Source organism: Physella acuta, unplaced genomic scaffold, assembly GCF_028476545.2.
Source record: "Physella acuta isolate Inbredline_101_S28 unplaced genomic scaffold, ASM2847654v3 ptg001044l, whole genome shotgun sequence".
NCBI lineage: Eukaryota > Metazoa > Mollusca > Gastropoda > Physidae > Physella > Physella acuta.
Window position 1 is genome coordinate 495001 of NW_026732561.1, and position 27629 is coordinate 522629.

The following is a 27629-nucleotide window of genomic DNA, read 5'->3' on the forward strand; positions in this document are numbered from 1 at the left end:
TGTGTATGCGTGTGTGTGTATGCGTGTGTGTGTATGCGTGTGAGTGTGAGTGTGTGTGTTGATATGAAGCACTTGTTTTCTAAACTTAAATTAGAAAAAATATACAAAATTCAGGCAACAAAATGAAAGTGTTTAAAATATAGCACATGTAGCAAAATATAATAAAATGGCCTTGTGATGTGAAAAATATACTTTCAGTTTTTTATTTATTTTCCATTCCCATGATAAAAATATATTTTAATGCTATAAATTTTAAACTTAGTTACATTTTTTATGTTGTTGTAAATGTGATTTACAACTTGATCTATAAATTTCGTATTTTTGCATCAGCCTTGAGGTTTGACCAAAAAAAAAAGTAATTTGATTTCAGCGATAAGGGGAAGTCACCCAGCTAACTGTGACGTCACATGGTGTAAATAACGGAGAGTAATTCTGTTAAGTTTGACGGCTCGAGGTTAGGGGATTGAACTCGGGTGTCATGAAACCTGGTGGGAAACTCACTGTTCGAAGTGTGACAGCATTGCATTGACCATATGTAATACCGGGAATTTTAAAATTGTAATTAAAAATTTATTATTCAATAGTTCCAAAAAGTATTTGATTAGAAATTATTTTTTTTAGTCTCTTATAACGTCATATTTACAACACGAACTTAGTGTCAATACTTAGTGATATATTTTATTTTAATTTTTTTTTTTAAATTGTTGTCTACCTCTCGATATGAGCACAACAAAATAACAGAGTAGCCTGCCCTGTTGGTCAGTGTAAAACGGGAAACTGTCAAGAAATGTGAAGTTACCCTGTATACACAAGTAGTTTTTTTTTTAACTCTCCAACCTCGAGCTACGACTGTTTCCGGGTTACGAACGTCTCATACTTCGAATTCCAGATCGCCTCAAAACTTTATTGAGTCAAGGGGGGTGATTCGAATCAAGCACCTAATAGCTGAACTATTCAAATTTTGTTCGCGAAGTTTATGGGGATTAAGACTACTACCTCGTGAAGCAATCCATTTTTCCAGCAATTGCCAAAAACCACGACACGAGTCCAAGTCGCGTCTCATTGGACGGTGTCAGTGAAGTTTTTCAGCCAAAGATTTGAATCTAGACCGAAGATTTGAACCTAGGCCAAAGATATGAATCTAGACCAAAGATTTTAACCTAGACCAAAGATATGAACCTAGACCAAAGATTTGAACCTAGACCAAAGATTTGAACCTACACCAAAGATTTGAACCAAGACCAAAGATTTAAACCTAGACCAAAGATTTGAAACTAGACCAAAGATTTGAACCTAGACCAAAGATTTGAACCTAGACCAAAGATTTGAACCTTAGCCGAAGATTTGAACCTAGACCAAAGATTTGAACCTAGACCAAAGATTTGAACCTAGACCTATCAGCTTGAATAGATATAGACTAACCCCCTCCCCCACCACCCCGACCCCTCACACCCCCACAGCCTACCTTCGACAATAAGCTAGGATAGCTGTAGACTCTACCCCCCACAGCCTACCTTTGAATGGCTGGCGACTCACGCTGTTGCTGAACGTGCAGCTGTAGATGCCCCCGTCCTCCCGCTGGAGGCTGCTGAGCTTCAGGTTGTTGCCGTCGACCAGGGTCCGGGTGTTGTTGACCAGCTGCTGCACTTCCAGCCGCCACACCAGGGTGTGAATATTGTTCGGTAAAGCTGGGTCACGTGTAGTGACGGCGTACGACTGTAAACCCGAAAGTCTCCAGGTCGGATCTCAGGTTCAAATCACTAGAATGTCCCTGAGTTCACTCAGCTCTGATGGGTACCTGACTCACGTTTAGGAAAGTAAAGGCGGCCGGGCATAGTACTGACCACATTATCCCTTCATAAGCTGAGGTCACTGAAACAGATTAACTCTACTTCACCTGCCTTTTTTCAAAAAGCCAAAGGGACCCTCGACACCCATAAACAAAATAATTTTTGGTTTTGTGTGCGAACCACCCCCCCCCCCCCCCCCAAAAAAAAACCCCACCCCGTGTCGACCCATAGACTTACAGCAATTGGTCTAGCGTACTGTGACGATGGCGAAATACGGTACAGAAAGGTCAGAGAGTTCAGAGAAAGGTGAGCAGCAGAAACATCCCATACTAGCGGTATTTGTTACCTCGCACATTTCAGAATTCAGCGCTAATTATTTCAACCTTCAGCTAAAACAGAGAAATCGATTGATTGGGGTAAATATGAACAAAACGTGACGATGAAATACAATTTGTTTGCTGATTATATTTTAGGTGATCAACGTTTATTATCGATTCTTGAGAGAATGAAATACATCAAACTGTGGAAAAAAACGTGTCAATAAAATGAGTCTGTGAATATTGACATTTTAGGCATTGTGAAATTGTGGGTATAGTGGGGTTTGGGGGTTTGTGGGGGTTTGTGGGATTATAAGATTTGGGGTTTGTGGGGATTGGAGGGGTTGTGGGGTTCGGGGGTTTGTGGGGATTGGGGGTTGTGGGGTTTTGTTGGATTATAAGATTTGGGGTTTGTGGGGATTGGAGGGGTTTTGGGGGTTTGTGGGGATTGGGGGGATCGTAAGGTTTGGGGGTTTGTGGAGATTGGGGGGTTTGTTGGGATTGTGGGGATTGGGGGGGGTTGTGGGGTTTTGTGGGATTATAAGATTTGGGGATTGTGGGGATTGGGGGGGGGGGATCATGAGGTTTGAGGGTTTGTGGAGATTTGGGGAATTGGGGGTTAGTGAGGATTGGGGGGTGTACTGACCTGAGAAAACAATAGCCTACTAACAATCAAATCACAAAACCACCTTACCGACTAAACAACAAAATTTTAAAACCACTAACAAACCAAATGACAAATTCACTTAAAGACCAAATGACAAAACCAAATGACAAAATCACCCAAATGACCACAAAAAAATACAAAAGAGTTCAAGCGATATATGTAACCATCATAACTTTGTTTTGGTGTTTATAGCCCACAATTCTATACACCCGCTTACATAATGGCTGAATGTAATTATGACATTTTTGTAGCCCCACAGCGTCCAATATTTATCTTTAAACCGGCCGTTCAAGTTTTAATAAACAAACAACTAAACATTTTTTTAAATTTCAGAACGAAGTAATCGATGTTGTAGACATTATGCGTTGCTATAGCCAAACGTGACGTAGTGCAGGACGCGGGCATCACGTGATAGGCTAGCATCAAAATCTCACATCTTAATCACGACTCCATACTCCAGCTGACTTGGCTATTCTCAATCCTCGGGTGTTGATAGCTGACTTGGCTATTCTCAAGCTTCAAGTGTCTATAGCTGGTTTGGTTTTATACTTGTTCAAATTTTGTGACGTGTTTTACCAAGTATTTTACTTTAATATTGGTCCCGTATTTTATCTTATTTTTATCTCACGTTTTAGCAAGTACTTTGATAAATATTCGCCAGTAAACTTATAACCAGAAATAATTTACCTTAGCTCTGTAAACATTTGTTAGATTTTTAAAAATATAATTGATCGGGCAAAAATGTTTTTTTCATAAATAAAAATCGATGCAAGAAATTATACAGTGAATAAAACTGCAACAAGTAGAACATCTATGTGGTTAACGGAAATATGATATTTTTTAAACAAAGTTTGTTGACAATATAATGTTTAGATTTTTTTTATCGCTTCAGATAAACAAGTTAAATTAACCAACAAAATGTCGGTGAAATTTGGCGGTGAGTGTGAATTACATATATTTAATTAATAAATTAATATTTGTGAAATTAATTAAATTGAAATGAACCAGGTGAATATTGACTGATCTAGCAACACTTTCTACTCCATCTCTCCTAGGGATTTTGGCAGGACTGGTTTTCGGTGAGTTTTTTTTTTTTTTTTTTTTTTGTTTCTGCTTCAGATAGTTTCTACTCCAGGTTTGCTTTTTTTTTTTAAGTTTGAGTTATTTAAGCGATGGTATTGTATATACACAATTTATATACACAATTTATAAAACTGTTTTTCAGTTTTTCGTATAGCAAGCTGTATAGGTAAGTCATACAGAGTTTCTTCCAGGAATCTCTTCTAAGGGTGGGGGGGGGGGGGTGTGGGAAGCGGCGTGGTAGAAAAAAGTCCGGAAGATTCACTAAAGTCATAGTTTTAATTAAATTGTTTTAAAGTGATTTCAAATACACATTTCCTAATCGCATACATTTATAAATTTTAACAACTAGATGTAGTTCTTATGTCGTTTTTTTCACGGCCATCAAAATGTAATGTGAAGATTCCTTTTTATATCTAGCAATAAATTGGGCAGAATAAGTTGAGTCCACATGTTTCTTGACCTTAGCATGTGAAGGGATAATGTGCAGCCGCCTTTACTTTCCCTAACATGAGTCAGGTACCCATCAATAAGCTGGTGGGACACAGGGACGTTCAACTGACTTAAACAAGGATTCGAACTCGAGCATTCTCTACTTCTTGGCTACGCAGTCCCATACAATCAGAATGTAACAGTTGTAATTTTTCTTTATATATATATATATATATATATATATATATATATATATATATATATATATATATATATATATATATATATATATATATAAACATGTGTGTGTGCGTGTATGTGTATGCATGTGTGTGTGTGGCTGTGTGTATGTGTATGTGTATGTATGTGTATGCATGTGTGTGTGGCTGTGTGTATGTGTATGTATGAATGTGTATGTGTGTGTGTGTGTGTGTAGGTGCAGCAGCAACTACCGAAGCTGAGGTCAGGGCAGCAGCCACTACCATGCAGGATGCCTGTGAACCCGCAGGCAGCAACACCAAGCCTGTCTGCGACACGGAGAAAACCGCTCTTGTCGCCGCCACGGACGGAACTACCTGCCCGTGAGTCATGTCCGGCTTAGTGTGTGCAACTATTCTTGGTTTGTCCGGTTTAGTGTGTGTAACTTTACTTGGTTTGTCCGGTTTATCTGAAATTGGATGTTGTTTTTTTTTTTTGGCCTGTTTTGTTTGTGTAATTCACCCAAATAATAATAAACCCAAGCCCTGCGTGTGGTAGACTAACTGACTGTACATACCATGACAGTTAAATCCCTTATCGTTTTGTCTCCCCTGATCCCAGTCCCTACACAACATTTGGCCAGTGTCTGGTTGCTAAATGTTTGGCTACGGACGCTTTGTGGACCAAGATAACTGAGTCAAAGGGACCTTGTGGTGAGTACATATGGGGTGTGGGGGGATGTGTGGTGAGTACATATGGGGTGTGGGGGGATGTGTGGTGAGTACATATGGGGTGTGAGGGAATGTGTGGTGAGTACATATGGGGTGTGGGGGATGTGTGGTGAGTACATATGGGGTGTGGGGGGATGTGTGGTGAGTACATATGGGGTGTGAGGGAATGTGTGGTGAGTACATATGGGGTGTGAGGGGGAGTGTGGTGAGTACATATGTGGTGTGGGGGGATGTTTGGTGAGTACATATGGGTGTGAGGGAATGCGTGGTGAGTACATATGGGGTGTGAGGGAATGTGTGGTGAGTACATATGGGGTGTGAGGGAATGTGTGGTGAGTACATATGGGGTGTGAGGGAATGTGTGGTGAGTACATATGGGGTGTGAGGGAATGTGTGGTGAGTACATATGGGGTGTGAGGGAATGTGTGGTGAGTACATATGGGGTGTGAGGGAATGTGTGGTGAGTACATATGGGGTGTGGGGGGATGTGTGGTGAGTACATATGGGGTGTGAGGGAATGTGTGGTGAGTACATATGGGGTGTGGGGGGATGTGTGGTGAGTACATATGGGGTGTGAGGGAATGTGTGGTGAGTACATATGGGGTGTGGGGGGATGTGTGGTGAGTACATATGGGGTGTGGAGGGATGTGTGGTGAGTACATATGGGGTGTGAGGGAATGTGTGGTGAGTACATATGGGGTGTGAGGGGGAGTGTGGTGAGTACATATGGGGTGTGGGGGGACGTGTGGTGAGTACATATGGGGTGTGGGGGGACGTGTGGTGTGTACATATGGGGTGTGGGGGGGACGTGTGGTGTGTACATATGGGGTGTGGGGGGATGTGTGGTGAGTACATATGGGATGTGGGGGGACGTGTGGTGAGTACATAATGGGTGTGAGGGGGCGTGTGGTGAGTACATATGGGGTGTGAGGGGATGTGTGGTGAGTACATATGGTGTGTGGGGGGATGTGTGGTGAGTACATAATGGGTGTGAGGGGATGTGTGGTGAGTACATATGTGGTGTAGGGGGACGTGTGGTGAGTACATATGGGGGTGTGAGGGGATGTGTGGTGAGTACATATGGGGTGTGGGGGGACGTGTGCTGAGTACATAAGGTGTGTGGGGGGATGTGTGGTGAGTACATATGGGTTGTGAGGTGATGTGTGGTGAGTACATATGTGGTGTGAGGTAATGTGTGGCGAGTACATATTTGGTGTGGGTTAACCTGGGGTGAGTACATATGGGGTGTGAGGGGAAGTGTGGTGAGTACATTTGTCGGTGTGAGGTAATGTGTGGGGTGTGAGGGGACGTGTGGTGAGTATATATGGGGTGTAAGGCGACGTGTGGGGTGAGTACATATGGGGTGTGAGGGAAGCTGTGGGGTTACACATGGGGTGTGGGGCAATGTGTGATGAGTACACATGGGGTGAATGGTGTGTGATGTGTCGTGTTTCAGTAACATACGCGATGTGTAGTGTGTACTTTGTCGTGTGTTAGTGACGTGAGCCTGTGTTTAGTTGTGACATGAGTCGTTGGTTTGGTGACACATTGTAGTAATTTGTGACAAGTATCATGACACCGATGGTAGTTTGTCATTTATTTCCATGCTAGTGTCACTACATTGGGGTTTACTTCTGTAGGCCTATAGGGTAGCACATATTTTGTTTTAAATTCCTATTGATAATAGTTTTATCATACTTTCCATGAGGTTTTAACGTTTATTTTTATCGTATTGAAGCGTAAAAGACCAAAACCCTATGAATACATATTTCTTCACAGATGCCATATCGACAACCACAACTGCCAGAACAACAATTACAGCATCTACTGCAACTGCAACGTCGAAACCGACCACCACATCACCTACAACCACAGCAACAAAACCGACCACCACAACCGCTACAGTCACAGCAACTAAACCTACCACCACAACTACAACGACCACAACAACGAAACCGATCACAACAACAACTCAAGGTATGTACTTTTAAAAAGATTTTTTGCTAGAATATAGATAGACGTGAGATGTTGACGTGACGTGATGACGTGATATTGAACGTGACAGGTGACTTAACATGTTGACGTGACCCACCAGACGTGACACACTACCTTCACTACTGTACGTCCTCTGCTACAGATCCCCTGAAGGCCTTACAAACCGCCTGCACGCTGAAAGATGCGGCGTCAAACTGTCAGACTGAGGTCACTGCCGTCAGTAGCGGCACCACTAAAGCCCTCGACTGCAAGTAGGTAAACCAAGGTCATATATGTAGGTCAGATTATGTCATAGGTCATTGGTAGCATGCAAGTAAGTCAACCAAGGTCATATGTAGCACTGAAGTAAGTCAATTTAGGTCATACGCAGCATGTAAGTAGGTCAAACAAGGTCCATTGTAGCATTCAAGTAGGTCAGTTAATGTCATATAAGTAAGTCAGATTGTGTCATAGGTCATTAGTAGCATGCAAGTAGGTCCGATAAGGTCATATGCAGCAAGCCAGTAGGTCAACCAAGACCATATGTAGCATTCATGTAGGTCAGCTAAGGTCATATGCAGCATGAAAGTATGTCAGCTAAGGTCGTGTCTGATTATTATATAGAATACTTTTATTGAATCAACACCGTTCAAACCACTTATGAAACCAATTATGAATAGATAGTAAGAACGGGCAATCTAACATATATGTATTGGACTTTACTAGTGTGAATTATAGAATGACCGCCCTTACATTATATACCGATCTCTCTGTTGATGTCATAAACGACCGTTTAAATTACTTCATTAAATAAGTAAAGTGTTTTATAAAATAATAAGGCTATGGCAGAACTAGTCTGTAATTACGTTATACAAAACTACTCTAGTGAGCTTTAAAAAAGTGTAATTAAATCATATCTATAAAACATACTTTTATAAAACACGGTGTAAGGGATCTGAACTTTAGGCCAATGTCGCAGGAGACTTTATTGTCCAGGATTGTCTACCCTACCAACACATCACGGTTGAGGGGTGAACTGAGATCTAGCACCCAGCCCCCCGCCTCACCCTCTGAGATCAGACCAAGCCTTGATTCAAGAGCTGTTGTATCCATGACGACCATACACAAACATTGAACATAGTACGTGTGAACTCAGCCAGCATCTTGTGGGTTGGAAAACAAAAAAAGGCGTGTACAAACATTGAACTTTGTGTCAGGGACAACAAAGGGAAGCAAATATTGCGTAAGCAATCAATAGGAGAGTTAGCGTTCCTGACCGTGGTTGTTCATATGAAAGCTCACTTGAACATCGACATGGCACCATTATTTGTGGAACAATTCAGTTCATCTCTTTAGCACACGAACACTAAATTATTATTTATTCTAAAATTTTGTTTACACAAATTCGGACATTAGGCTCGTGTTTTTATATACCCCACTTTGGTAATAGGCTATGTGGTTGGATAAGTTTAACTAGGATTTTGTTTTGAGTAATTTATATGTGGTTTTGTGTATACTTAGCCATAATGGTAGCGTGGCAAAAATGTTTTAAATTTTTTATCTAAAATCGTCTGCAATCCAACAGCCTGATGGTTTATTTTTTATTTTTTAGATTTTCTTATCGTAGATGGAGAGGGGGTATTTTTAATTATAAAACAGCTGTTTTAATTATACGATAGGGGTCTTATCATCTCTGATGGTATATGATGTTAGCTTGTATGTGATGTTAGTTTACCTTAGATTTTAGTGTGTATGTGATGTTAGTGTGTATGGGCTGTTATTTTGCCTTAGGTGTTAGCGTGTATGCGATGTTAATTTGTATGTGCTGTTAGTTTGTCTTATATGTTAGGTTATAAATGATGTTAGTGTGTATGTGATGTTAGTTTGTCTTAGATGTTAGTGTGTATGTGATGTTAGTTTGTCTTAGATGCTAGTTTGTATGTGATGTTAGTTTGTCTTAGATGTTAGTGTGTATGTGATGTTAGTTTGTCTTAGATGTTAGTGTGTATGTGATGTTAGTTTGTCTTAGATGCTAGTTTGTATGTGACATAACCCAATCGGTAGGACTTCCATAACTTTAAAGGACATCTCTGAGTCCATACGATGTCCTGCGTTTGTAGGACGATACCGTTGTTTTAAGGAATGGACTAAGTCTGTAGGGCATGTTTCAGCCTGTACTAGGCCCAGTATTTAGTCTGTAGGATTTTACAACTAGAACTTGACTCACCCTCGTGTAACTAGTGACCTTTGAACTCATGTCCTAGTGTAACTACAGTGACCTTTGAACTCATGTCCTAGTGTAACTACAGTGGCCTTTGAACTCATGTCATAGTGTAACTACAGTGACCTTTGAACTCATGTGCTAGTGTAACTACAGTGGCCTTTGAACTCATGTCATAGTGTAACTACAGTGACCTTTGAACTCATGTCCTAGTGTAACTACAGTGACCTTTGCAATCCACCCACAGAGCCTACGAGCCACTGTACACCTGCATCACCACCAAATGCACCACAACAGAAGCTCTAACGTCTGCTATCCAAACAGCGAAGCAGGCATTTTGTGGTGTGTAAGATTTTACATTTTACTCCACCTAAAAAAATTAAAATCATCTTTTGATTTTCTTTTTAAAATTGTATATTTTTCAGGAAATATTTATAATTATACTTGCAAGCTAAAACACTGAATCATCTTATTGATATCAATTATACAAAGTACAAATCCTTAAAATCTCATTACCTTTTTGACAGGTTCTGCTAGAAGTAAGTCAAACCCTCCCCCCTCCCCATTCACCTTTCTCTAATTTTTATTGTGATCTTTTCTTTATATTTCCCTCATCTGTTTTCCCAAGTTCTGAGTTTCACCTAAACTATACGCGCAATGTTTCTGATTTATGTTCTACTAGCCGGCCCGGCCAGGCCCTGCTCTGGCTTCTGTGAAAAACCTTTCTGTTAAAGACCGTTACCTGTGTGTTTAGTAATCATCATAAACCCGGCATTGCCCACCCATACCACAACCAACCAAAACAACAAAACGCAAACATAATGCTAACACAATTACAAATACAAACGAAAACAAAAACCTAACAACAAACCCAACCACAATCACAAACACCAATACAAACACAAAGAAAAAACAAACAAAAAAGCAAACGAAAACAAAAACCTAACAACAAACCCAACCACAAACACCAATACGAACACAAAGAAAAAAAAACGAAAAAGCAAACGAAAACAAACCAAATCCAAACGCAAAACCAACCACAAACACAAACCAAAAGAAAAAAACACAAACGAAAAAGCAAACGAAAACAAACCAAATCCAAACGCAAAACCAACCACAAACACAAATACAACACAAACCCAAAGAAAAAAACACAAACGAAAACGAAAAAAGAAAGGACAAAAACGAACCAAATCAAAACGCAACCACTAACGCAAACCCAACCTAAACACAAAGAAAACACTAACGCGAACATAAACGCAAAGTGCTCACAGTCTAGCCCGGGGCAGAATCGCCTGTTTCAGCTTAATAATCGACTATAGTACCCCAACTTATTCATAGTCTTTTGCACTCACTTAAACGAACGTAGGTGCCAAACCAAACCAAATGAACAATTATAATATTCCAAGCTTATTCGTAAAATACCTACAATCAATCCCCGCTAATTATGTAATTATTTTTTTCCCAACACCAAAACAAAGTAATAAAAAGTAAATTCTTTTCCACTAATGCAATGTTTTATAAAGGGAAGTAATTGTGTTTTCCTAATTTATCTAAGAGAAGTAAGTACTAAAGGACTAAATATAAATAATTTTCACACATAATTAGAATTTTTGTTATTTTTTTTTAAATTGTGTTTAATGAACATGCCGACAATTATTACTTTCAGTTTGAAAAATGAAAATTATTTCCCAACACTTTCAATAGTAATTTTTTAACTCATAAATTTAGACTATGAGCACGGCAATAGTCTAACACTTAAATCCATAGAAGTATGTCAACGACAAACAAACTTATTACATGTTACATACAGAATTGAGCTTTATATATTAGATTCAAACACAGCTTCAAAATATGTGTTATAAAAATAAACAATGCAATCGTTTCACCTAAACTATAACTGCAACTTGTCTGATTTCTGATGGTAGGAAAAAAAAGTCACAGGAAAAAAGTCACAAATATAGATTTGAATGGAATGTGTTAATACTTTTATGAATATTATATTCAAAGAGTGCAAATTAACTTAGGATTAATTAAATGTAATGTTATGTGTGTAGGTTGTATACGCATGGTAATGTTTATAATTCATCTAAAAATATTAAGTATGAAGTATGTAGATTGTAATTATGTTAAACATAATATTAATAACGTTTAATAGAATATTCCAACGTCCTCGGTTTTCATCGTGTTTTTTTTAAATACATTAAATTACCGTGAAATGGTAAGTTCATCTGACTTGCTGCCCTCAACTTATCGCAACACTTGTTATGATTAGTTCAACCACCTTTACTGTCCACATTTATCACGCTCATTGCATAACAAAACTTAGGATCAAAACAGAAAGCCGATAAGGTTCAAAGGCTGTCATTGACACAAAACGTCAACAACACAAACTATGTTCGGACAAGGCCGACTGAGGAGAGCCGACCAGAGAATAGCCTACGGCAAAACATGCAAAACACAATGATGTGCCTTAATTTCTTTTATAATTAACTTTTCTACCGCGTATTTAACTAATTGCGTAACAAAAGTTGAGATTGTTGTGTAAATTATCTTAGAGTATTTTTACTTACGTTTGGAATAAACCATAATGCTTTTAACGTCTATAAATAATATATGCTATAAAAATGCAACCCACAACAATAAACATACACAATTTTACAATTATCAACAAATAAATCAAAATATTTCTGAAAAGATTTTTGTGACTTTTCATCTGTGACTTTATTTCTGTGTATTTTTTTCCGATAAAATTTTTCCATTGAGACTTCTTTTCTCCGACTTTTTTTCCTAGCAAAAACTGTGACTTTTTTCTTTTCTTTTTCCTGTGACTTTTTTTCAATCACCCTGATTTATACCCTAAACAAACTTTTGAAATGTGTACCATAAAAATAAATCATTGAATCATTTCACTTAAACTATACGAAATTTTTTTCTGATTTCTGCCCTGAAACAAACTTTTAAAATGTGTACCATAAAAATAAATCATTGAATCGTTTCACTCAAACAATACGGGCAACTTTTCTGATTTCTGCCCTGTACAAACTTTTAAAATGTGTACCATAAAAATAAAGTTTTGAATCGTTTCACCTAAACTATACGTGCAACATTTCTACACAAACTTTTAAAATGGGTACCATAAAAATAAACCATTGAATCGTTTCAGGTGCAGCCAGCGAGATGAAAATGAAGGGAATATTATTTTTTCTTGTTTCTATTGTGACTTTCCTCATGTCATACTAATTGACCTAATGGAAAGATACTAATTAAAGACATTTGTCTTTGTATTTTTGGCGTATTGTACACATTTTTAGTTTTTACTTGAACACTGTATTGTAATTGTGATGATGATGAAACAATTTGTTTTGAAAACTCTTTGTATAAATAATAAAAAAAAAGATTGGGTATTAAATTAACGATGATTAATGTTGGCAATTACCCATCAGCAATGTCTAAATGGCATGTAGAAGGTTATTGTTGGGATTATTGTTGTACAAGGTGGGTAAATTACATTTATTTTAAAATATGCAGGTATTGATTGGTAGAAGCCTTTTTTTTCCTAAAATAATTGTTTTGCTTTTCTCGTTTGTGCACTCACTTTTTAAAAATCTATTCACTTTCGTTGTTCTAAGTGCATATATATGTATGTCAAAAGTAATGCTCTCTGTGTTTTAGTACAGAAAATAACTAAGACGAGTCTATAAAGTAAGTCCTCGAGCTTTTGCCACCTTTAGTGAAATTTGAATGACTTGGTCCTTAAAGCTGTGGTCCTTAAAGTCCTAGTCCTTATAGTCCTGATCCTTATAGTCCTGATCCTTATAGTCCTGGTCCTTAAAGCCCTGGTCCTAAAAGTTCAGGTCCTTAAAGTTGAGGTCCTTAAAGTTGAGGTCCTTAAAGTCCTGGTCCTTACAGCCTGCCTTAACAAAGTGTAATGCCTGTCATCAAATATTTGATATAGGCCAAGGTATTATGTTTTACATGTTTAAATGTTAAAATCTAGGCTTACACCATATTTCTAATTTATATTTCTTTTTAATCGTTTACAAACTGTATTTATTTTTTAACACTCCTGCATGGGGTCATCCATAAATGACGTCACGCTTTTTTGATGATTTTTACCTCCCCCCCCCCTCGTCCCCTAAGTCACGCATCGTCACAAAAAGCCAGACCCCCCCCCCCCCAAAAAGACGTAAAACCTCAGCCTCCAACCCCCCTCAAAATTGAAGCTGAATTTTTCTTAAAACATCGATATTTCTCCAAAAACTCTGTCATCATAGAGTATTCTAATCAATTAAGATATTACATTGATTAAAAACCGTTTTCTAAAACGCGAAATAACGGCTTAATTTCATTTTCTAACATTGCTTTCTAATAACTCAAAAGTGTGACGTCACACCATCTGAGCCTCCCCCCCTCATCATACACCGTCACGAAATTGCGGACCCCCTCCCCCCTACGAGTTTGACGTCATTTATGGACGACCCCCATAGACAAATTCCCGGCACTTACTTTTATAATGTTCTTCACACTTTTTCTCACTAGTCGGGCTTGACAATATGCAGAAAACTTTTATTTAAAAAAATAATCTCTAAACGAATGGAAACCTGTGAGGTTAAAGGGTGAATCTCTCAGGCAAAATCTGCACAAAGCGGAGTTTGTTTTCTAGTTAAAACAGTGGGCCCCCATGTCGGGAGTGCCCCCCCCCCCCCCTCATCTTACCCCACCCCCTAGTTTCGACCTAGTTCGTGGTGTACTTGACTAAATAAGGAGAATTAGACACTTTTAAAATTTTATTTTATGTACAATTTTACACATTACCGTCAAGAATTTCATGGAACTTCTTTTTTCTCAGCTTTCTTATTTTTCCATACATAAATAAAAATTAAAACCATCTAAATTAGACTTATTGTTTTTCCAACTGTGAATGTCATATTTATGTGCTACTGTAGATTACCCAATGACAATAATTTCCAATCCAACTAAAAAATCCGACATTCTACAATTTCCAATCCAAATAAAAAATCCGGCAGTCAACAATTTCCAATCCAACCAAATAATCTGACAAAACAGGTTCGGCCTAAATTGTGTGACAAATAATTACGCGTGGTGTTTCAAATAGTCATTTATCAAAACTGCGCTAATGTTTTTATTTCATATAATATATATATATATATATATATATATATATATATATATATATATATATATATATATATATGGAATTTATTGAGCCACAGCCCCAGAGCCGGCGTTAAGGCTACATGTACAGTAAGACGTTTTTCTTCTTCTCAATTAATATCTATAACGATATATATGGTATTTTTAAGATGCATATCAATGTCGTATATTAGTTTTAACAAAAAAAAAAACACTGATTAAAAAATAATTTGTTTACTTAGAAGTGCTTTTGAAACGTTGCGTGTTTCTGTTAAAGCTTTTTGTTTGAAAAATAAAAAAAATAAAAGAGATATAAGTTCGATACTAGCATTAAAGATACGATGATTTTTTAGATTAATGTTTATTTATGAAAATCTTACCAGTACGTTAACAAACAAAGGTCTACTTTTCTTGCCTTTCTTGAAGAAAATTCTTTGATTATATCATCATAGTCCTAATTGGAGGCAATGCCTTTTTCTATTGACAGAATCGACAGGCCGCTGAGCCTGTCTTGGGACATCGTTGATACGTGTTCCCAATTACCTGGATTGTATATATCTTTTACGATCATTGGGAATGAATTATTTTCGTCAGAATCATTTTCAGAATGGCCGCTTGATTTGTCCCTATTGTCGAAGTTCGTGGGGTTTGCAGCTGACAATAAATGACTCGAGGATTCATTACTACCGTCATCACCACAAATGGTAGTACTCTCATTGTAGTCCTTTTAGTTACTTTCCATATTTGCGACATTGGAATCCACAACCAAATCAAAAAGTTTTTGTTGTTTAAAGACTTTCTTTGGATAGTGTATGCACTTGTCCAACGTGCCTGCTTGTGTTTTATCAAATTCTTCTCTTAAACTGCGTTTCCTCGCTTTTGATACACCTGATTCATACTTGCGAAATCTATCTCTGTCTCTTGTAGCCATGGTGTCGAGGAAAAATAGTGAAATCACTTTGAAGCAACGTTAAATCGGTCCACAGTGGCGGGTGATAGTATCGATATTTTCTCAATTTATCGAGTGTTAATAGTGGCATTCAGAGTGTGTGGATGCCGGGGAAAATAGCAAAAGATTGATAGATTTCTGTCCAAGCTCAAATCATGAAAACACTGTTTACGGCTATAGATATCCAAATGAAATGACTCTCAAATGTAATCACTGACGCTCAGTAGGGTGGGACACTGGGGGGGGGGGGGGGGGAAGACAGTTGGTGGGGTGAGGTAAAGGATAACAGTACATTTAAATCTACGGGATGCCAAACCCTAAGAAAAAAAATATCTTCCAGTTCGAGTACTACGTTACTGATCGCAGCCATTCAAGAGAATGTGTGTGTTTATAGAGCGTCCACGTATTGCATTACAGATTAAGACCGCGTTCTCACAAGAGAAGGTTCGTGTCTATAATTAGAAAGTGAACCATGTGACAGTCAGCTTCACCCTATTTATGAGTTTTGCGACGGCATGCTCAGACTGCCGGTAATTTAGACGTTTGAAAACTGTGGGTAACTTTACCATAAAATGATCTCGGCCCGATGTATCAAACAGTATAGACTTTATAATTTGTTTGTATCCCTACACTATATTAAAACAAAAATCACTATGGTCTTAACTATTTTACTGGATAACACAAAGTAAAAATATACAATATAAAATTAGATAAAAGGACACATGAATGATGTTTGATACTACACCCTTTACACAAAACAAAATTATGTGGTACCTTTATGAATTATTGTTACTTACACATAACAAAAGTAGCCTTACGCAGAGGTGTAGCGACCCTTCCCGGCGCCCGGGGACAAACTTTCAATTTGGCGCCCCCCTCGGGATCAACCTTTCAATTTTCGATTTGCACCCCCCCCCCCTTGCACCCCCCACCCCCTCATATATTTTTTATATTTATAAAGCAAAAATGCATCTAAAATAATATTTTAATTTATTTTTCAAACTCATTTTTGCACCCCCCTAAGGTCGGCGCCCGGGGACATATGTACCCCCCTGCCCCCCCCCCCCCCTTCGCAACGCCTCTGGCCTTACGGTGGTACATCTGCCAAAAAAACTGTGTGAGTAGATGGCATGAAAGATAACACACCGAATCTATCCAGCTCTGTTTCCAAAAACGTGTTGCTGAATGATTGAACAATCCCTATACCGGATCTACGGCGACGTGGGAGTGATGTACACAGCGCAGCAATTATTTTGTATGATTAATGCAGGACACGGTACCACGTGAGAGAAGACGAGGAAGACAAGAATGCAGTAAACCTATGTAATATAATATAATGGAATGGACGGGGCTGCCAGTTGGAAAGTTACTTAAATTTAAAGCAGTAAAAGACAGAGAAAGAATGCTACAGATTACAGATTATGCATAAGATTAAGATCAGCTGTTATACCTCAAACCCACCCCCTACCCCCACGCGCACTCTCAGAGTTATGGGATGATTTATTAAAAATAGCTTTAATACTCAAATTAAATGTATAAATCTATAATAAATCGATAAAACGCTTTAGCCTAGTCATGTTCTAAATATAATTATAATACAATAAAAATACTTTATAATTTAGTGCTGCGAAATTTTCATTAGAAATATAAACAGATACCAAAGTTCATTTCCGGAAAGGGAAGCAAGTCACAAGATATAAACAAGTGAGTTGGCAACAAATGGCGAAATCTTTTGTATTTTTTACATTTTTAATTTAGATTTTTCTTTTGTAAGTAGATACAGCAAGTGCAAACGCTGAAGCTGCTTTTAATTATAATATTTAAAATAGACCATTTAAAAATTTAGCTTGCATGCATACTGCTCTAGCGGCGCTGTCCACTCTCTAGTCTCTAGAGCTAGGATCTAAAATCTAAAACTAGACTAGAAATCTAGAATTTTAATTTTTTACATCTTGAATCTTTTTCTACAATTCTTCTACTGACTGTACTGCGCGGTAAAACTCCATTTCAGCGTATTTTATTCTCCGTTGCTTGTTTACCTCCAGTTGAGCGTATTTTATTATAACAACCGAAACACACCAAAACATTAGGAAAACACGATTTATTTTTTGTATTGTATTTTTGTTTTAGCAAATGAATAAAAATGAATATTTAAAAAGCACGACTTGTTTATTTGTATTGTATTTTTAAAAAAAAGGCATTTGTCTCATGGTGAAACTGATACACTGTTAATCATTCTGTTTTATATTTTTGTATTTATGCAATAAATGTACAAACTCTGTGTTTTTTAATTTGACAGTTTTGCTAAAACTGAAAAAAATATTTTACTATAGAGTTGTATGTTATTTAAATTCATAGTAAATCTACAATCCTTCCCTTTTTTGTATGAGTAAATTTCTGACTTTTAAAAAAAATTGATGTGGGGTCGTCCATAAATGACGTCACACTCGTAAGGGAGAGGGGGGTCAGCAATTTTGTGACGGTGTGTGATGAGGGGGAGGGGGTGGGGTTTCAGATGGTGTGACGTCCCTTTTTTGCATTATAGAAAAGCAATGTTAGAAAAACAAGTTTTAGCCGTTATTTCACGATTTAGAAAACGGTTTTAATAAATTGTAATATGAATTGATCAAAATACTCTATGTTGACAGAGTTCTGACAAGATTTTGGAAAAATTATCGATGTTTTAAGAAAAATTCAACAGAAATTTTGAGGGGGGGGGGGGGGTTGTAGGCTGAGGTGTGACGTCATTTTAGGGGGGGGGTCTGACTTTTTGTGACGACGTATAACGGAGGGGAGGTAAAAATCGTAAAAAAAAGCGTGTCGTCACAAAAAGCAAGATCCCCCCCCCCCCAAAATGACGTAGCACCATCTGAACCCCCCTTCTCACCACACACCGTCACAAAATTACGGACCCCCCCCTCCCCCTACGAGTGTGACGTCATTTATGGACGACCTCTAACATTATTTTTTTTAAATGACAACGTGAGTTGTCACACTTTCTCTAACACTCCAAGCCATCCCTCACCAAATTCCACACCCCCCCCCCCCGGCCCACTTTCGGCAGCATTATTGTGCCTTTTAATACTTTTATTCAGTTTAGTTGAAATTGGAACACTTAATTGTACAAAGTGTGTATCTCTATTTTTGTAACCAACAAAGCACTTCAGTCAGTCTCTTTGTTGTTTTTTATTCATTTGTTAAAACAAAAATACAATACAAATAAACAAGTCGTGTTTTTTAAACATTCATTTTATTCGTTTGTGAAAACAAAAATACAATACAAATAATAAATCGTGTTTTCCTAATGTTTTGGTGTGTTTTGGTTGTTATAATAAAATACGCTCAACTGGAGGTAAACAAGCAATGGAGAATAAAATACGCTAAAATGGAGGTTTACCGTACTGCGCTGTACGTCTAACTTTAGTTCTAGATCTAGATCTAGTAGAAATTCTAAAATCTAGGATCTAATCTAGATCTAGAATCTAGATCAAGTCACAAAAAAGAATTTAAAATTACAAGAGTAGTAGAAAGTAGAGTATCCCAGATTACTGAGATTAGTATTTAAAATTTAAGATTAGCCTACCTACACAGTAAGACCACACTACCTACAGTATTATTTTACAGACATAATTATTAGTGAATTAGGATGAACTTTTCCATTAATCTATCGTTTTAGGTAATTAAAGACTGTCCGAAACTAGTAATGTGAAAAAAAGTTGCCTCATTATTAAGGCTTTAATTGAAGTATATTGTAATATTTGCGCCAAATATTATAGATACCTGAGAATAATAAACCAAAATCAATAGCTAAATATATCAATAATTCAATATATCAATTGTGTAATTAACTTTAAAAAGCAGTATTTGCTAGCAAGTATTGCTATATACACAGTGGCCACTTTTAAATTAGAGTGGTTTCCCCTGAATTGTGCACTATAATCTTACAAAAAAACTCACTCAAACAGGATGGCTGCTAAAGTAAATAATAAGCTTTGTTGCATCTGATGAAAACATCACTAGTCTTTATTTATTACTAAAAGTGTTTTTACACAATTGTTTGAAAACAGGTACATGAATCAAACCTTGAAACATTTTTGTAACTTTCCAAACATACATTCACCTAAAATTGTGAAATAGTTACTAACATTTAATGAGTCACCTTTTCTTCACATTACTAGTCTTAGTCGATTTTACGCACTTAAAACAATAGATTACCAGAAAGATTTAAGCCTAGATCTAGATCTCTGATTCAGTCTTGAATAGTCTTGAACTACATACTACATTTGCAGTGCTACTCTTTTTACATAATTATTTATGGTAATCTATCATTTTATGAGTGTAAAATCGGGTGAAGTGAGTTATGTTAAAAATCCTAGGCAGCAGAGCTCAGAATAGAGAATGTTGCGATTATAGGAAATTCAATATAGGCCTAACTAACAGAAAGTAACTAAGAACTATTGATTTTTTAAATTTGACATTCTATTCATAGTTATACAATTCTCTTGTGCCTAATTAATCAGTTTTATAATTATTTTGTTTCCTTATGTTCAGAAAATGAATTTAAAGTTTTGACGGGGTTCTGGAACTAATCAAGGACATTGCTGTGCCCACCAAGGTGTAGAGAATGTTCAAGGTAGAATCCTACATCACCCCATTGCTAATGGGCTACCTTGACAAGTATGTCAAGCTGCGACAAGAGGATTTTCAGCTCAGCTTGTGGGGAGGGGATGCTGTCTTAAATAATTTAGATCTGCGTCTGGATGAGCTAGAAAAGGTGAGAATTTTTAGTTAGTTCTGTAATAAATTACATGCTAACAAAATGTTTTCATAGAGAATCTGACAATGTTTCTAAGTTGCATTGTAGGCAAATTCTGAATATCATATGTATGTATGTGTATAACTATAACATACTCTTTTTTTCAAAATGTTTCTAGTTTTGTAATTTGTTGCTTGTTTTTTTCAGGTGCTGCAACTCCCCGTGATGTTTCAGAGTGGTCACATTCATGAACTTAGGCTCCATGTGCCTTGGACTAAACTGGGCTCCGAGCCTGTTGTTATAACTATTAATACAGTAGAATGCATTTTGAAGGTTTGTTCATTGATATAAAAATAAACTCTTTCTTAGTTTTAATACTACCTAAACACAATATTAAATGAAAACAAATGGATTTTATTTAATTAACTCAATGATACATTTTATGCTGATAAAGTTAAATACTTAGTTACTCATTTACTGAGCATTTCTGTCTATTCTTTTCATGTGTTCTACTTTAGAAATTAATGGTAGTTAAAATGATATAGTAAAAAATTTGACTACAATCATAAACAGATTACGTTGATCTCACATGTCTATTTGTAAGGTACGAGACACTGCTTATGAAGGAGGCTCCAGTTCACAGACAAAATCATCTTCAGGGAAGTCTCTCCAATCAAGGTAAAAAAAAAATTCCTAAATTTATTCTTTGGATACTGACAATAATTTTGATCATATTATATTTCTATATTAATGCCGGTTCTTGCTGATATTTTGTTAATCTTTTATGTTTTTAAAAATATTACTGTGATAATTGATTAAAAAATTAAATAGTTGTAATTCTAGAACATATAACTTTTTATTTGTTAATGTTATTTAAAACTAGCTTTGAAAGGCATTGATAATGTTCAAACATTCTGACTGTGTCTCAGACAAAAAAGTAAGAAAAGGCCCCAGCCAGTGGAAGACTTGCCACCAGGCTACCTGCAGACCATAGTCAACCGCATCATCAACAACGTCACATTTATCATCAACAACTTCATCCTCAAGTTTGTCGAAGACGACATTGTCATTTCTGTCAACATTAAATCAGCTGAATGCTACAGGTACGTGAGAAGATAATTTATAAATTCTGTAATGTGAACCCAAGTAGTATTTGATCATAGTGTCAGGTACCATAGCAAATAGACTACACACTAAACATCAGTGATACTTACTAAATGTGATAATGAAATGATGTGTTACAGTGTTGATAGGGAATGGAACCGTGCCTTTGTTGACCTGGCTCCCGACGACCTTGCCCTTAGGAAAGTGTTGAACTTTGCCGACCTGACTGTGTGCCTAGACAAGACAAACTCCAGTGGACACATTGAGAGCTACCAGGAGCCGATGGCCTACCGCTGTGCTGTGACCTGCCGACTTCACATGGAATATGAATCCATCTCGGCTAAACTTCCAAGTGTCAGTAGTTAATTTATTATCTAGTTCACATGGAATATGAATCCATCTCGGCTAAACTTCCAAGTGTCAGTAGTTAATTTATTATCTAGTTCACATGGAATATGAATCCATCTCGGCTAAACTTCCAAGTGTCAGTAATTGATTTATTATCTAGTTCACATGGAATATGAATCCATCTCGGCTAAACTTCCAAGTGTCAGTAATTGATTATTATCTAGTTCACATGGAATATGAATCCATCTCGGCTAAACTTCCAAGTGTCAGTAATTGATTTATTATCTAGTTCACATGGAATATGAATCCATCTCGGCTAAACTTCCAAGTGTCAGTAATTGATTTATTATCTAGTTCACATGGAATATGAATCCATCTCGGCTAAACTTCCAAGTGTCAGTAATTGATTATTATCTAGTTCACATGGAATATGAATCCATCTCGGCTAAACTTCCAAGTGTCAGTAATTGATTTATTATCTAGTTCACATGGAATATGAATCCATCTCGGCTAAACTTCCAAGTGTCAGTAATTGATTTATTATCTAGTTCACATGGAATATGAATCCATCTCGGCTAAACTTCCAAGTGTCAGTAATTGATTTATTATCTAGTTCACATGGAATATGAATCCATCTCGGCTAAACTTCCAAGTGTCAGTAATTGATTTATTATCTAGTTCACATGGAATATGAATCCATCTCGGCTAAACTTCCAAGTGTCAGTAATTGATTTATTATCTAGTTCACATGGAATATGAATCCATCTCGGCTAAACTTCCAAGTGTCAGTAATTGATTTATTATCTAGTTCACATGGAATATGAATCCATCTCGGCTAAACTTCCAAGTGTCAGTAATTGATTTATTATCTAGTTCACATGGAATATGAATCCATCTCGGCTAAACTTCCAAGTGTCAGTAATTGATTTATTATCTAGTTCACATGGAATATGAATCCATCTCGGCTAAACTTCCAAGTGTCAGTAATTGATTTATTATCTAGTTCACATGGAATATGAATCCATCTCGGCTAAACTTCCAAGTGTCAGTAATTGATTTATTATCTAGTTCACATGGAATATGAATCCATCTCGGCTAAACTTCCAAGTGTCAGTAATTGATTTATTATCTAGTTCACATGGAATATGAATTCATCTCGGCTAAACTTCCAAGTGTCAGTAATTGATTTATTATCTAGTCCTCTCAGGTGCTAGGTTGTTGTTGTATTATGAATAGACACTATTGTAAGAATTGAGAGTGGTACTACCTGATATCTTATTTAGCTAGGTTGTACTAGGACAACTCTCAAGTTAAATATAGTAGGACTTCAAGAGTAACCTGTTAAGGCCCTATGTTCCATAAGGAGCAAAGAGGACTAAGTCAAGTCAATAGTAACCTGCCTGGATAATAACTTGCATATTCTATGTGCTGTTTAACAAACTAAATTTTTACCATAAACAAAGTTACATAACACAAACTTTAACTAAGATCTACTATTGGAAAAGCAGTTACAAGACTAAATTGATTAAAAATAGTAAATGGGTTTATACTTCATTAATAAATCTGTTGCTCTTGGTCAGCCTTCTCTAAAATTATTAGATTTTGAAAAAAATAATCTTATACTGAAGAAATTTTTTTTCAAATCTAAAATTAATATTCCTAACATTAATACATTTGTATTTTGACTTCAAGTGAAAGATAGTAAATTTTAAATAAATTTTTAAAAAGTAAAATTGTTTCAACCTTAGGTAACAAGATAGGTAATTTAATCAAAGTTTTAAATGGTAAATATTTTTGACCATAGGTTACAAAATGCAATTATTTTATCAAAGTTTTAAATGGTAAATATTTTTGACCATAGGTAACATGATACAATTATTTTATCAAAGTTTTAAATGGTAAATATTTTTGACCATAGGTTACAAAATACAATTATTTTATCAAAATTTTAAATGGTAAATATTTTTGACCATAGGTAACAAGATACAATTATTTTATCAAAGTTTTAAATGCGCCTGACCGCAGGTGACGAGACTAAACGTGTTCTGTGATACATTGAACCTGTCTCTAACGGACACCCAGCTGCCCCTGTTTGTCCGCTTCATTGAGCTGTGTATTGCCATGTACTATGGTAGCTTGGACATCCCCGACTCTGTGGCAGGCAGCACATCTGAGGAGCAACAAAGCTCACAGCAGACGGAGGTGGACGGAGAGACCACAGACATTGGTAAACTCTTTTTAAAGCTGGTTTTTGGTCATTTGTGATGACACAGGTGGATGGAGAGACCACAGACATTGGTAAACTCTTTTTAAAGCTGGTTTTTTTGTCATTTGTGATGACATAGAAATTAAAGCTGGTTGATGGGAAACTGTAAAAACTGGTTTGACTTTCTGTTATGGATAATTTGAGCTACTTAACACACAGGCATGAAGTGTTATTTCACTAAATGCAAACATTACCAGTTTGGTTAAAGAATGTAATTTCTTATTTAAAGCTTTAATGCTCTAAACTGGTTAATTTTAAGAACTATTGTAACAATATTGTTTATTCCAAAGGCTATTTTCAATAATTCTGTGTTTTCTAGGCTTTGCTTTAAAATAAAATGTATGAAATGCTTTCAGTCAGATTGAATCTGATCAGGCATATAACTTTACATTTTGTTTTGTATAATTTTGTCTATAGATATTTTTTTATTAAATGTTACTTTTGTAGCCAGTCGTGCTGTTTTTCCATGTTAATGGTTTATTTAAATAATAATTAATGACTTATGCTTTGATATTTCCAGACACAAATCAAAATATTGACCAATCATCTCAAGGCTGGGCATCGTGGGCATGGTCCTACGTGCCCCAGATTCTGCCCACAGAAGAGGAGCAGGCAGAATTAGATCGGCAGATGGAGGAGCAAGGGAGGAGAGGAAAACCTCCCCCCCTCATCCTCTCTATAGGCTTTTACATCCACCATGGAACCATAGTATTCAAAGTGAGCTATAAATAGATTTAAGGAAACTATATAGTGGTACTGGTAGTGTGTTTAAAAAATACAAATGAATGTTACCATTTGAGGAAATAAGCACTTTTTAGTTTATAGAGAAAAACATAATTTAGATAAAGGACATTATGTTTATAATTAGGATAAACCTAATTTTTGTCGTTGTAGACCTACTTTAGCAAAAAAAAACTATTGAAAACTTTTGATTATTAAGTTCAGTAAGTTTTGCTTAAGGCATTATCTTATGTAAAGACTAGTTGGAGTTATAGTCAAAAGTTATTACTCCTTTTAAAATTGAACATACTTGACTTAAAAAAATATAACTCTACAATATAGCATAGCAAACTGTAGTCTCTGTTGTTACAACACGTTCATCAGTTTGAATATCTTTTATAACATTTGATAATGTTCCCCACAGATGACAGAGAAATCAAAAGAGAGTTCTGAGCTGCCCCACAAGAAGATGTACTTCCACCCTTTCCTGAAGCTCTGTGTGGACGGACTGGGGCTGGAGGTCCTGCTTCAGGGGGTCAACTTCTGCAGCATCCAGTGTGGCATCACCTCCCTCAAGCTGACCACATGTGGCAACTGTATCTGTGATGTCAACGACGAGAAGACTGGAAGGGTAAAGTTTGTTTGGGTTTCTGGTTGCCATGGCAACAGTTACTTCCTGGTTGCCATGGCATCAATGACGTAATAAAACTAATGTTAGGGGTTAAATTAAGGACTAGTTCTAGTGTAGATAAGAGTGTTCCTTCTATGTATCATATACCACATTTCTAGACTCTATGGCTTCACAATCTAATGAAATCTTTCATCATGACCTATGTGTAGTGTGAGAACTGGGGGTCAGAGGGCACATCATGACCTAAGTGCAATGTGGTGTTTACTGTGGTGATACCTCTACTTCCAGTGCAATATTCTGTTGGAACAGTGTGGTGTTTACTGTGGTGATACCTCTACTTCCAGTGCAATATTCTGTTGGAACAGTGTGGTGTTTACTGTTGGAACAGTGTGGTGTTTACTATGGTCATACCTCTACTTCCAGTGCTATATTCTGTTGGAACAGTGTGGTGTTTACTGTGGTGATACCTCTACTTCCAGTGCAATATTCTGTTGGAACAGTGTGGTGTTTACTGTGGTGATACCTCTACTTCCAGTGCAATAATCTGTTGGAACTGTGTGGTGTTTACTGTGGTGATACCTCTACTTCCAGTGCAATATTCTGTTGGAACAGTGTGGTGTTTACTGTTGGAACAGTGTGGTGTTTACTATGGTCATACCTCTACTTCCAGTGCAATATTCTGTTGGAACAGTGTGGTGTTTACTGTGGTGATACCTCTACTTCCAGTGCAATATTCTGTTGGAACAGTGTGGTGTTTACTGTTGGAACAGTGTGGTGTTTACTGTGGTCATACCTCTACTTTCAGTGCAATATTCTGTACAGTGTGGTGTTTACTGTGGTCATACCTCTACTTCCAGTGCAATATTCTGTTGGAACATTGTGGTGTTTACTGTTGGTCATACCTCTACTTTCAGTGCAATATTCTGTTGGAACTGTGTGGTGTTTACTGTTGGAACAGTGTGGTGTTTACTGTGGTCATACCTCTACTTTCAGTGCAATATTCTGTACAGTGTGGTGTTTACTGTGGTCATACCTCTACTTCCAGTGCAATATTCTGTTGGAACATTGTGGTGTTTACTGTTGGTCATACCTCTACTTTCAGTGCAATATTCTGTTGGAACAGTGTGGTGTTTACTGTTGGAACAGTGTGGTGTTTACTATGGTCATACCTCTACTTCCAGTGCTATATTCTGTTGGAACATGGTGGTGTTTACTGTGGTGATACCTCTACTTCCAGTGCAATATTCTGTTGGAACAGTGTGGTGTTTACTATGGTCTTACCTCTACTTCCAGTGCAATATTCTGTTGGAACAGTGTGGTGTTTACTGTTGGAACAGTGTGGTGTTTACTGAAGTCATATCTCTACTTCCAGTGCAATATTCTGTTGGAACAGTGTGGTGTTTACTGTGGTCATACCTCTACTTCCAGTGCAATATTCTGTTGGAACAGTGTGGTGTTTACTGTTGGAACAGTGTGGTGTTTACTGTTGGAACGGTGTGATATTTACTGTGCTCATACCTCTACTTCCAGTGCAATATTCTGTTGGAACAGTGTGGTGTTTACTGTAGTCATACCTCTACTTCCAGTGCAATATTCTGTTGGAACAGTGTGGTGTTTACTGTGGTGATACCTCTACTTCCAGTGCAATATTCTGTTGGAACAGTGTGGTGTTTACTGTTGGAACAGTGTGGTGTTTACTGTTGGAACGGTGTGATATTTACTGTGCTCATACCTCTACTTCCAGTGCAATATTCTGTTGGAACAGTGTGGTGTTTACTGTGGTCATACCTCTACTTCCAGTGCAATATTCTGTTGGAACAGTGTGGTGTTTACTGTTGGAACAGTGTGGTGTTTACTGTCGTCATACCTCTACTTCCAGTGCAATATTCTGTTGGAACATTGTGGTGTTTACTGTGTTCATACCTCTACTTCCAGTGCAATATTCTGCTGAGCGGTGGGGAGGACCTTGACAACAAGATTGGCCTGAACTACATCTCCAACTCACTGTTTGATGATGTATCCTGGGAGAACCGGGGTCAGAGGGCGCAGCATGTGGTGGACGGGGAGGAACATCGACAGATATTCACAGACCAGTACGCCCTGCAGAGGTTTGGTGCCTTCTGGGTAGACAGTCTCTACATCTATGAGCAGGAGGAGAAGCCAGGGGGTAGGGTTAAATTATTTCTGTTTTTTACAAATTTTACTTAGGTCACAACGTGACGTGGGTGATAGGCTGGGTTTGTGGCAAATCTTTTAACTCATTTTTGGCCCATTTCTTGCAAACTATA

At 37.2% G+C, this 27629-nt stretch overlaps 1 protein-coding gene and 1 long non-coding RNA gene across 2 annotated transcripts in view; both read left to right on the forward strand.

The window, feature by feature from the left end:
• Window positions 1–3220: 3220 nt before the first annotated feature.
• Window positions 3221–3845, forward strand: LOC131954959 (uncharacterized). The gene is made up of 3 exons (XR_009388815.1): window positions 3221–3309; window positions 3667–3711; window positions 3830–3845. It is a non-coding gene; the product is annotated as an uncharacterized LOC131954959 (long non-coding RNA).
• A 13351-nt stretch (window positions 3846–17196) lies between these two features.
• Window positions 17197–27629, forward strand: part of LOC131954953 (intermembrane lipid transfer protein VPS13B) — a 75809-nt gene continuing 65376 nt past the window's right edge. Inside the window, exons 1-10 of the mRNA XM_059318803.1 lie at window positions 17197–17220; window positions 20068–20290; window positions 20480–20605; window positions 20877–20950; window positions 21202–21375; window positions 21517–21730; window positions 23750–23951; window positions 24511–24707; window positions 25135–25341; window positions 27277–27508. Of these exons, the coding sequence (XP_059174786.1) occupies window positions 20141–20290; window positions 20480–20605; window positions 20877–20950; window positions 21202–21375; window positions 21517–21730; window positions 23750–23951; window positions 24511–24707; window positions 25135–25341; window positions 27277–27508 (1576 nt within the window). The 5' untranslated portion in view covers window positions 17197–17220; window positions 20068–20140. The remainder of the gene's footprint in view (window positions 17221–20067; window positions 20291–20479; window positions 20606–20876; window positions 20951–21201; window positions 21376–21516; window positions 21731–23749; window positions 23952–24510; window positions 24708–25134; window positions 25342–27276; window positions 27509–27629) is intronic.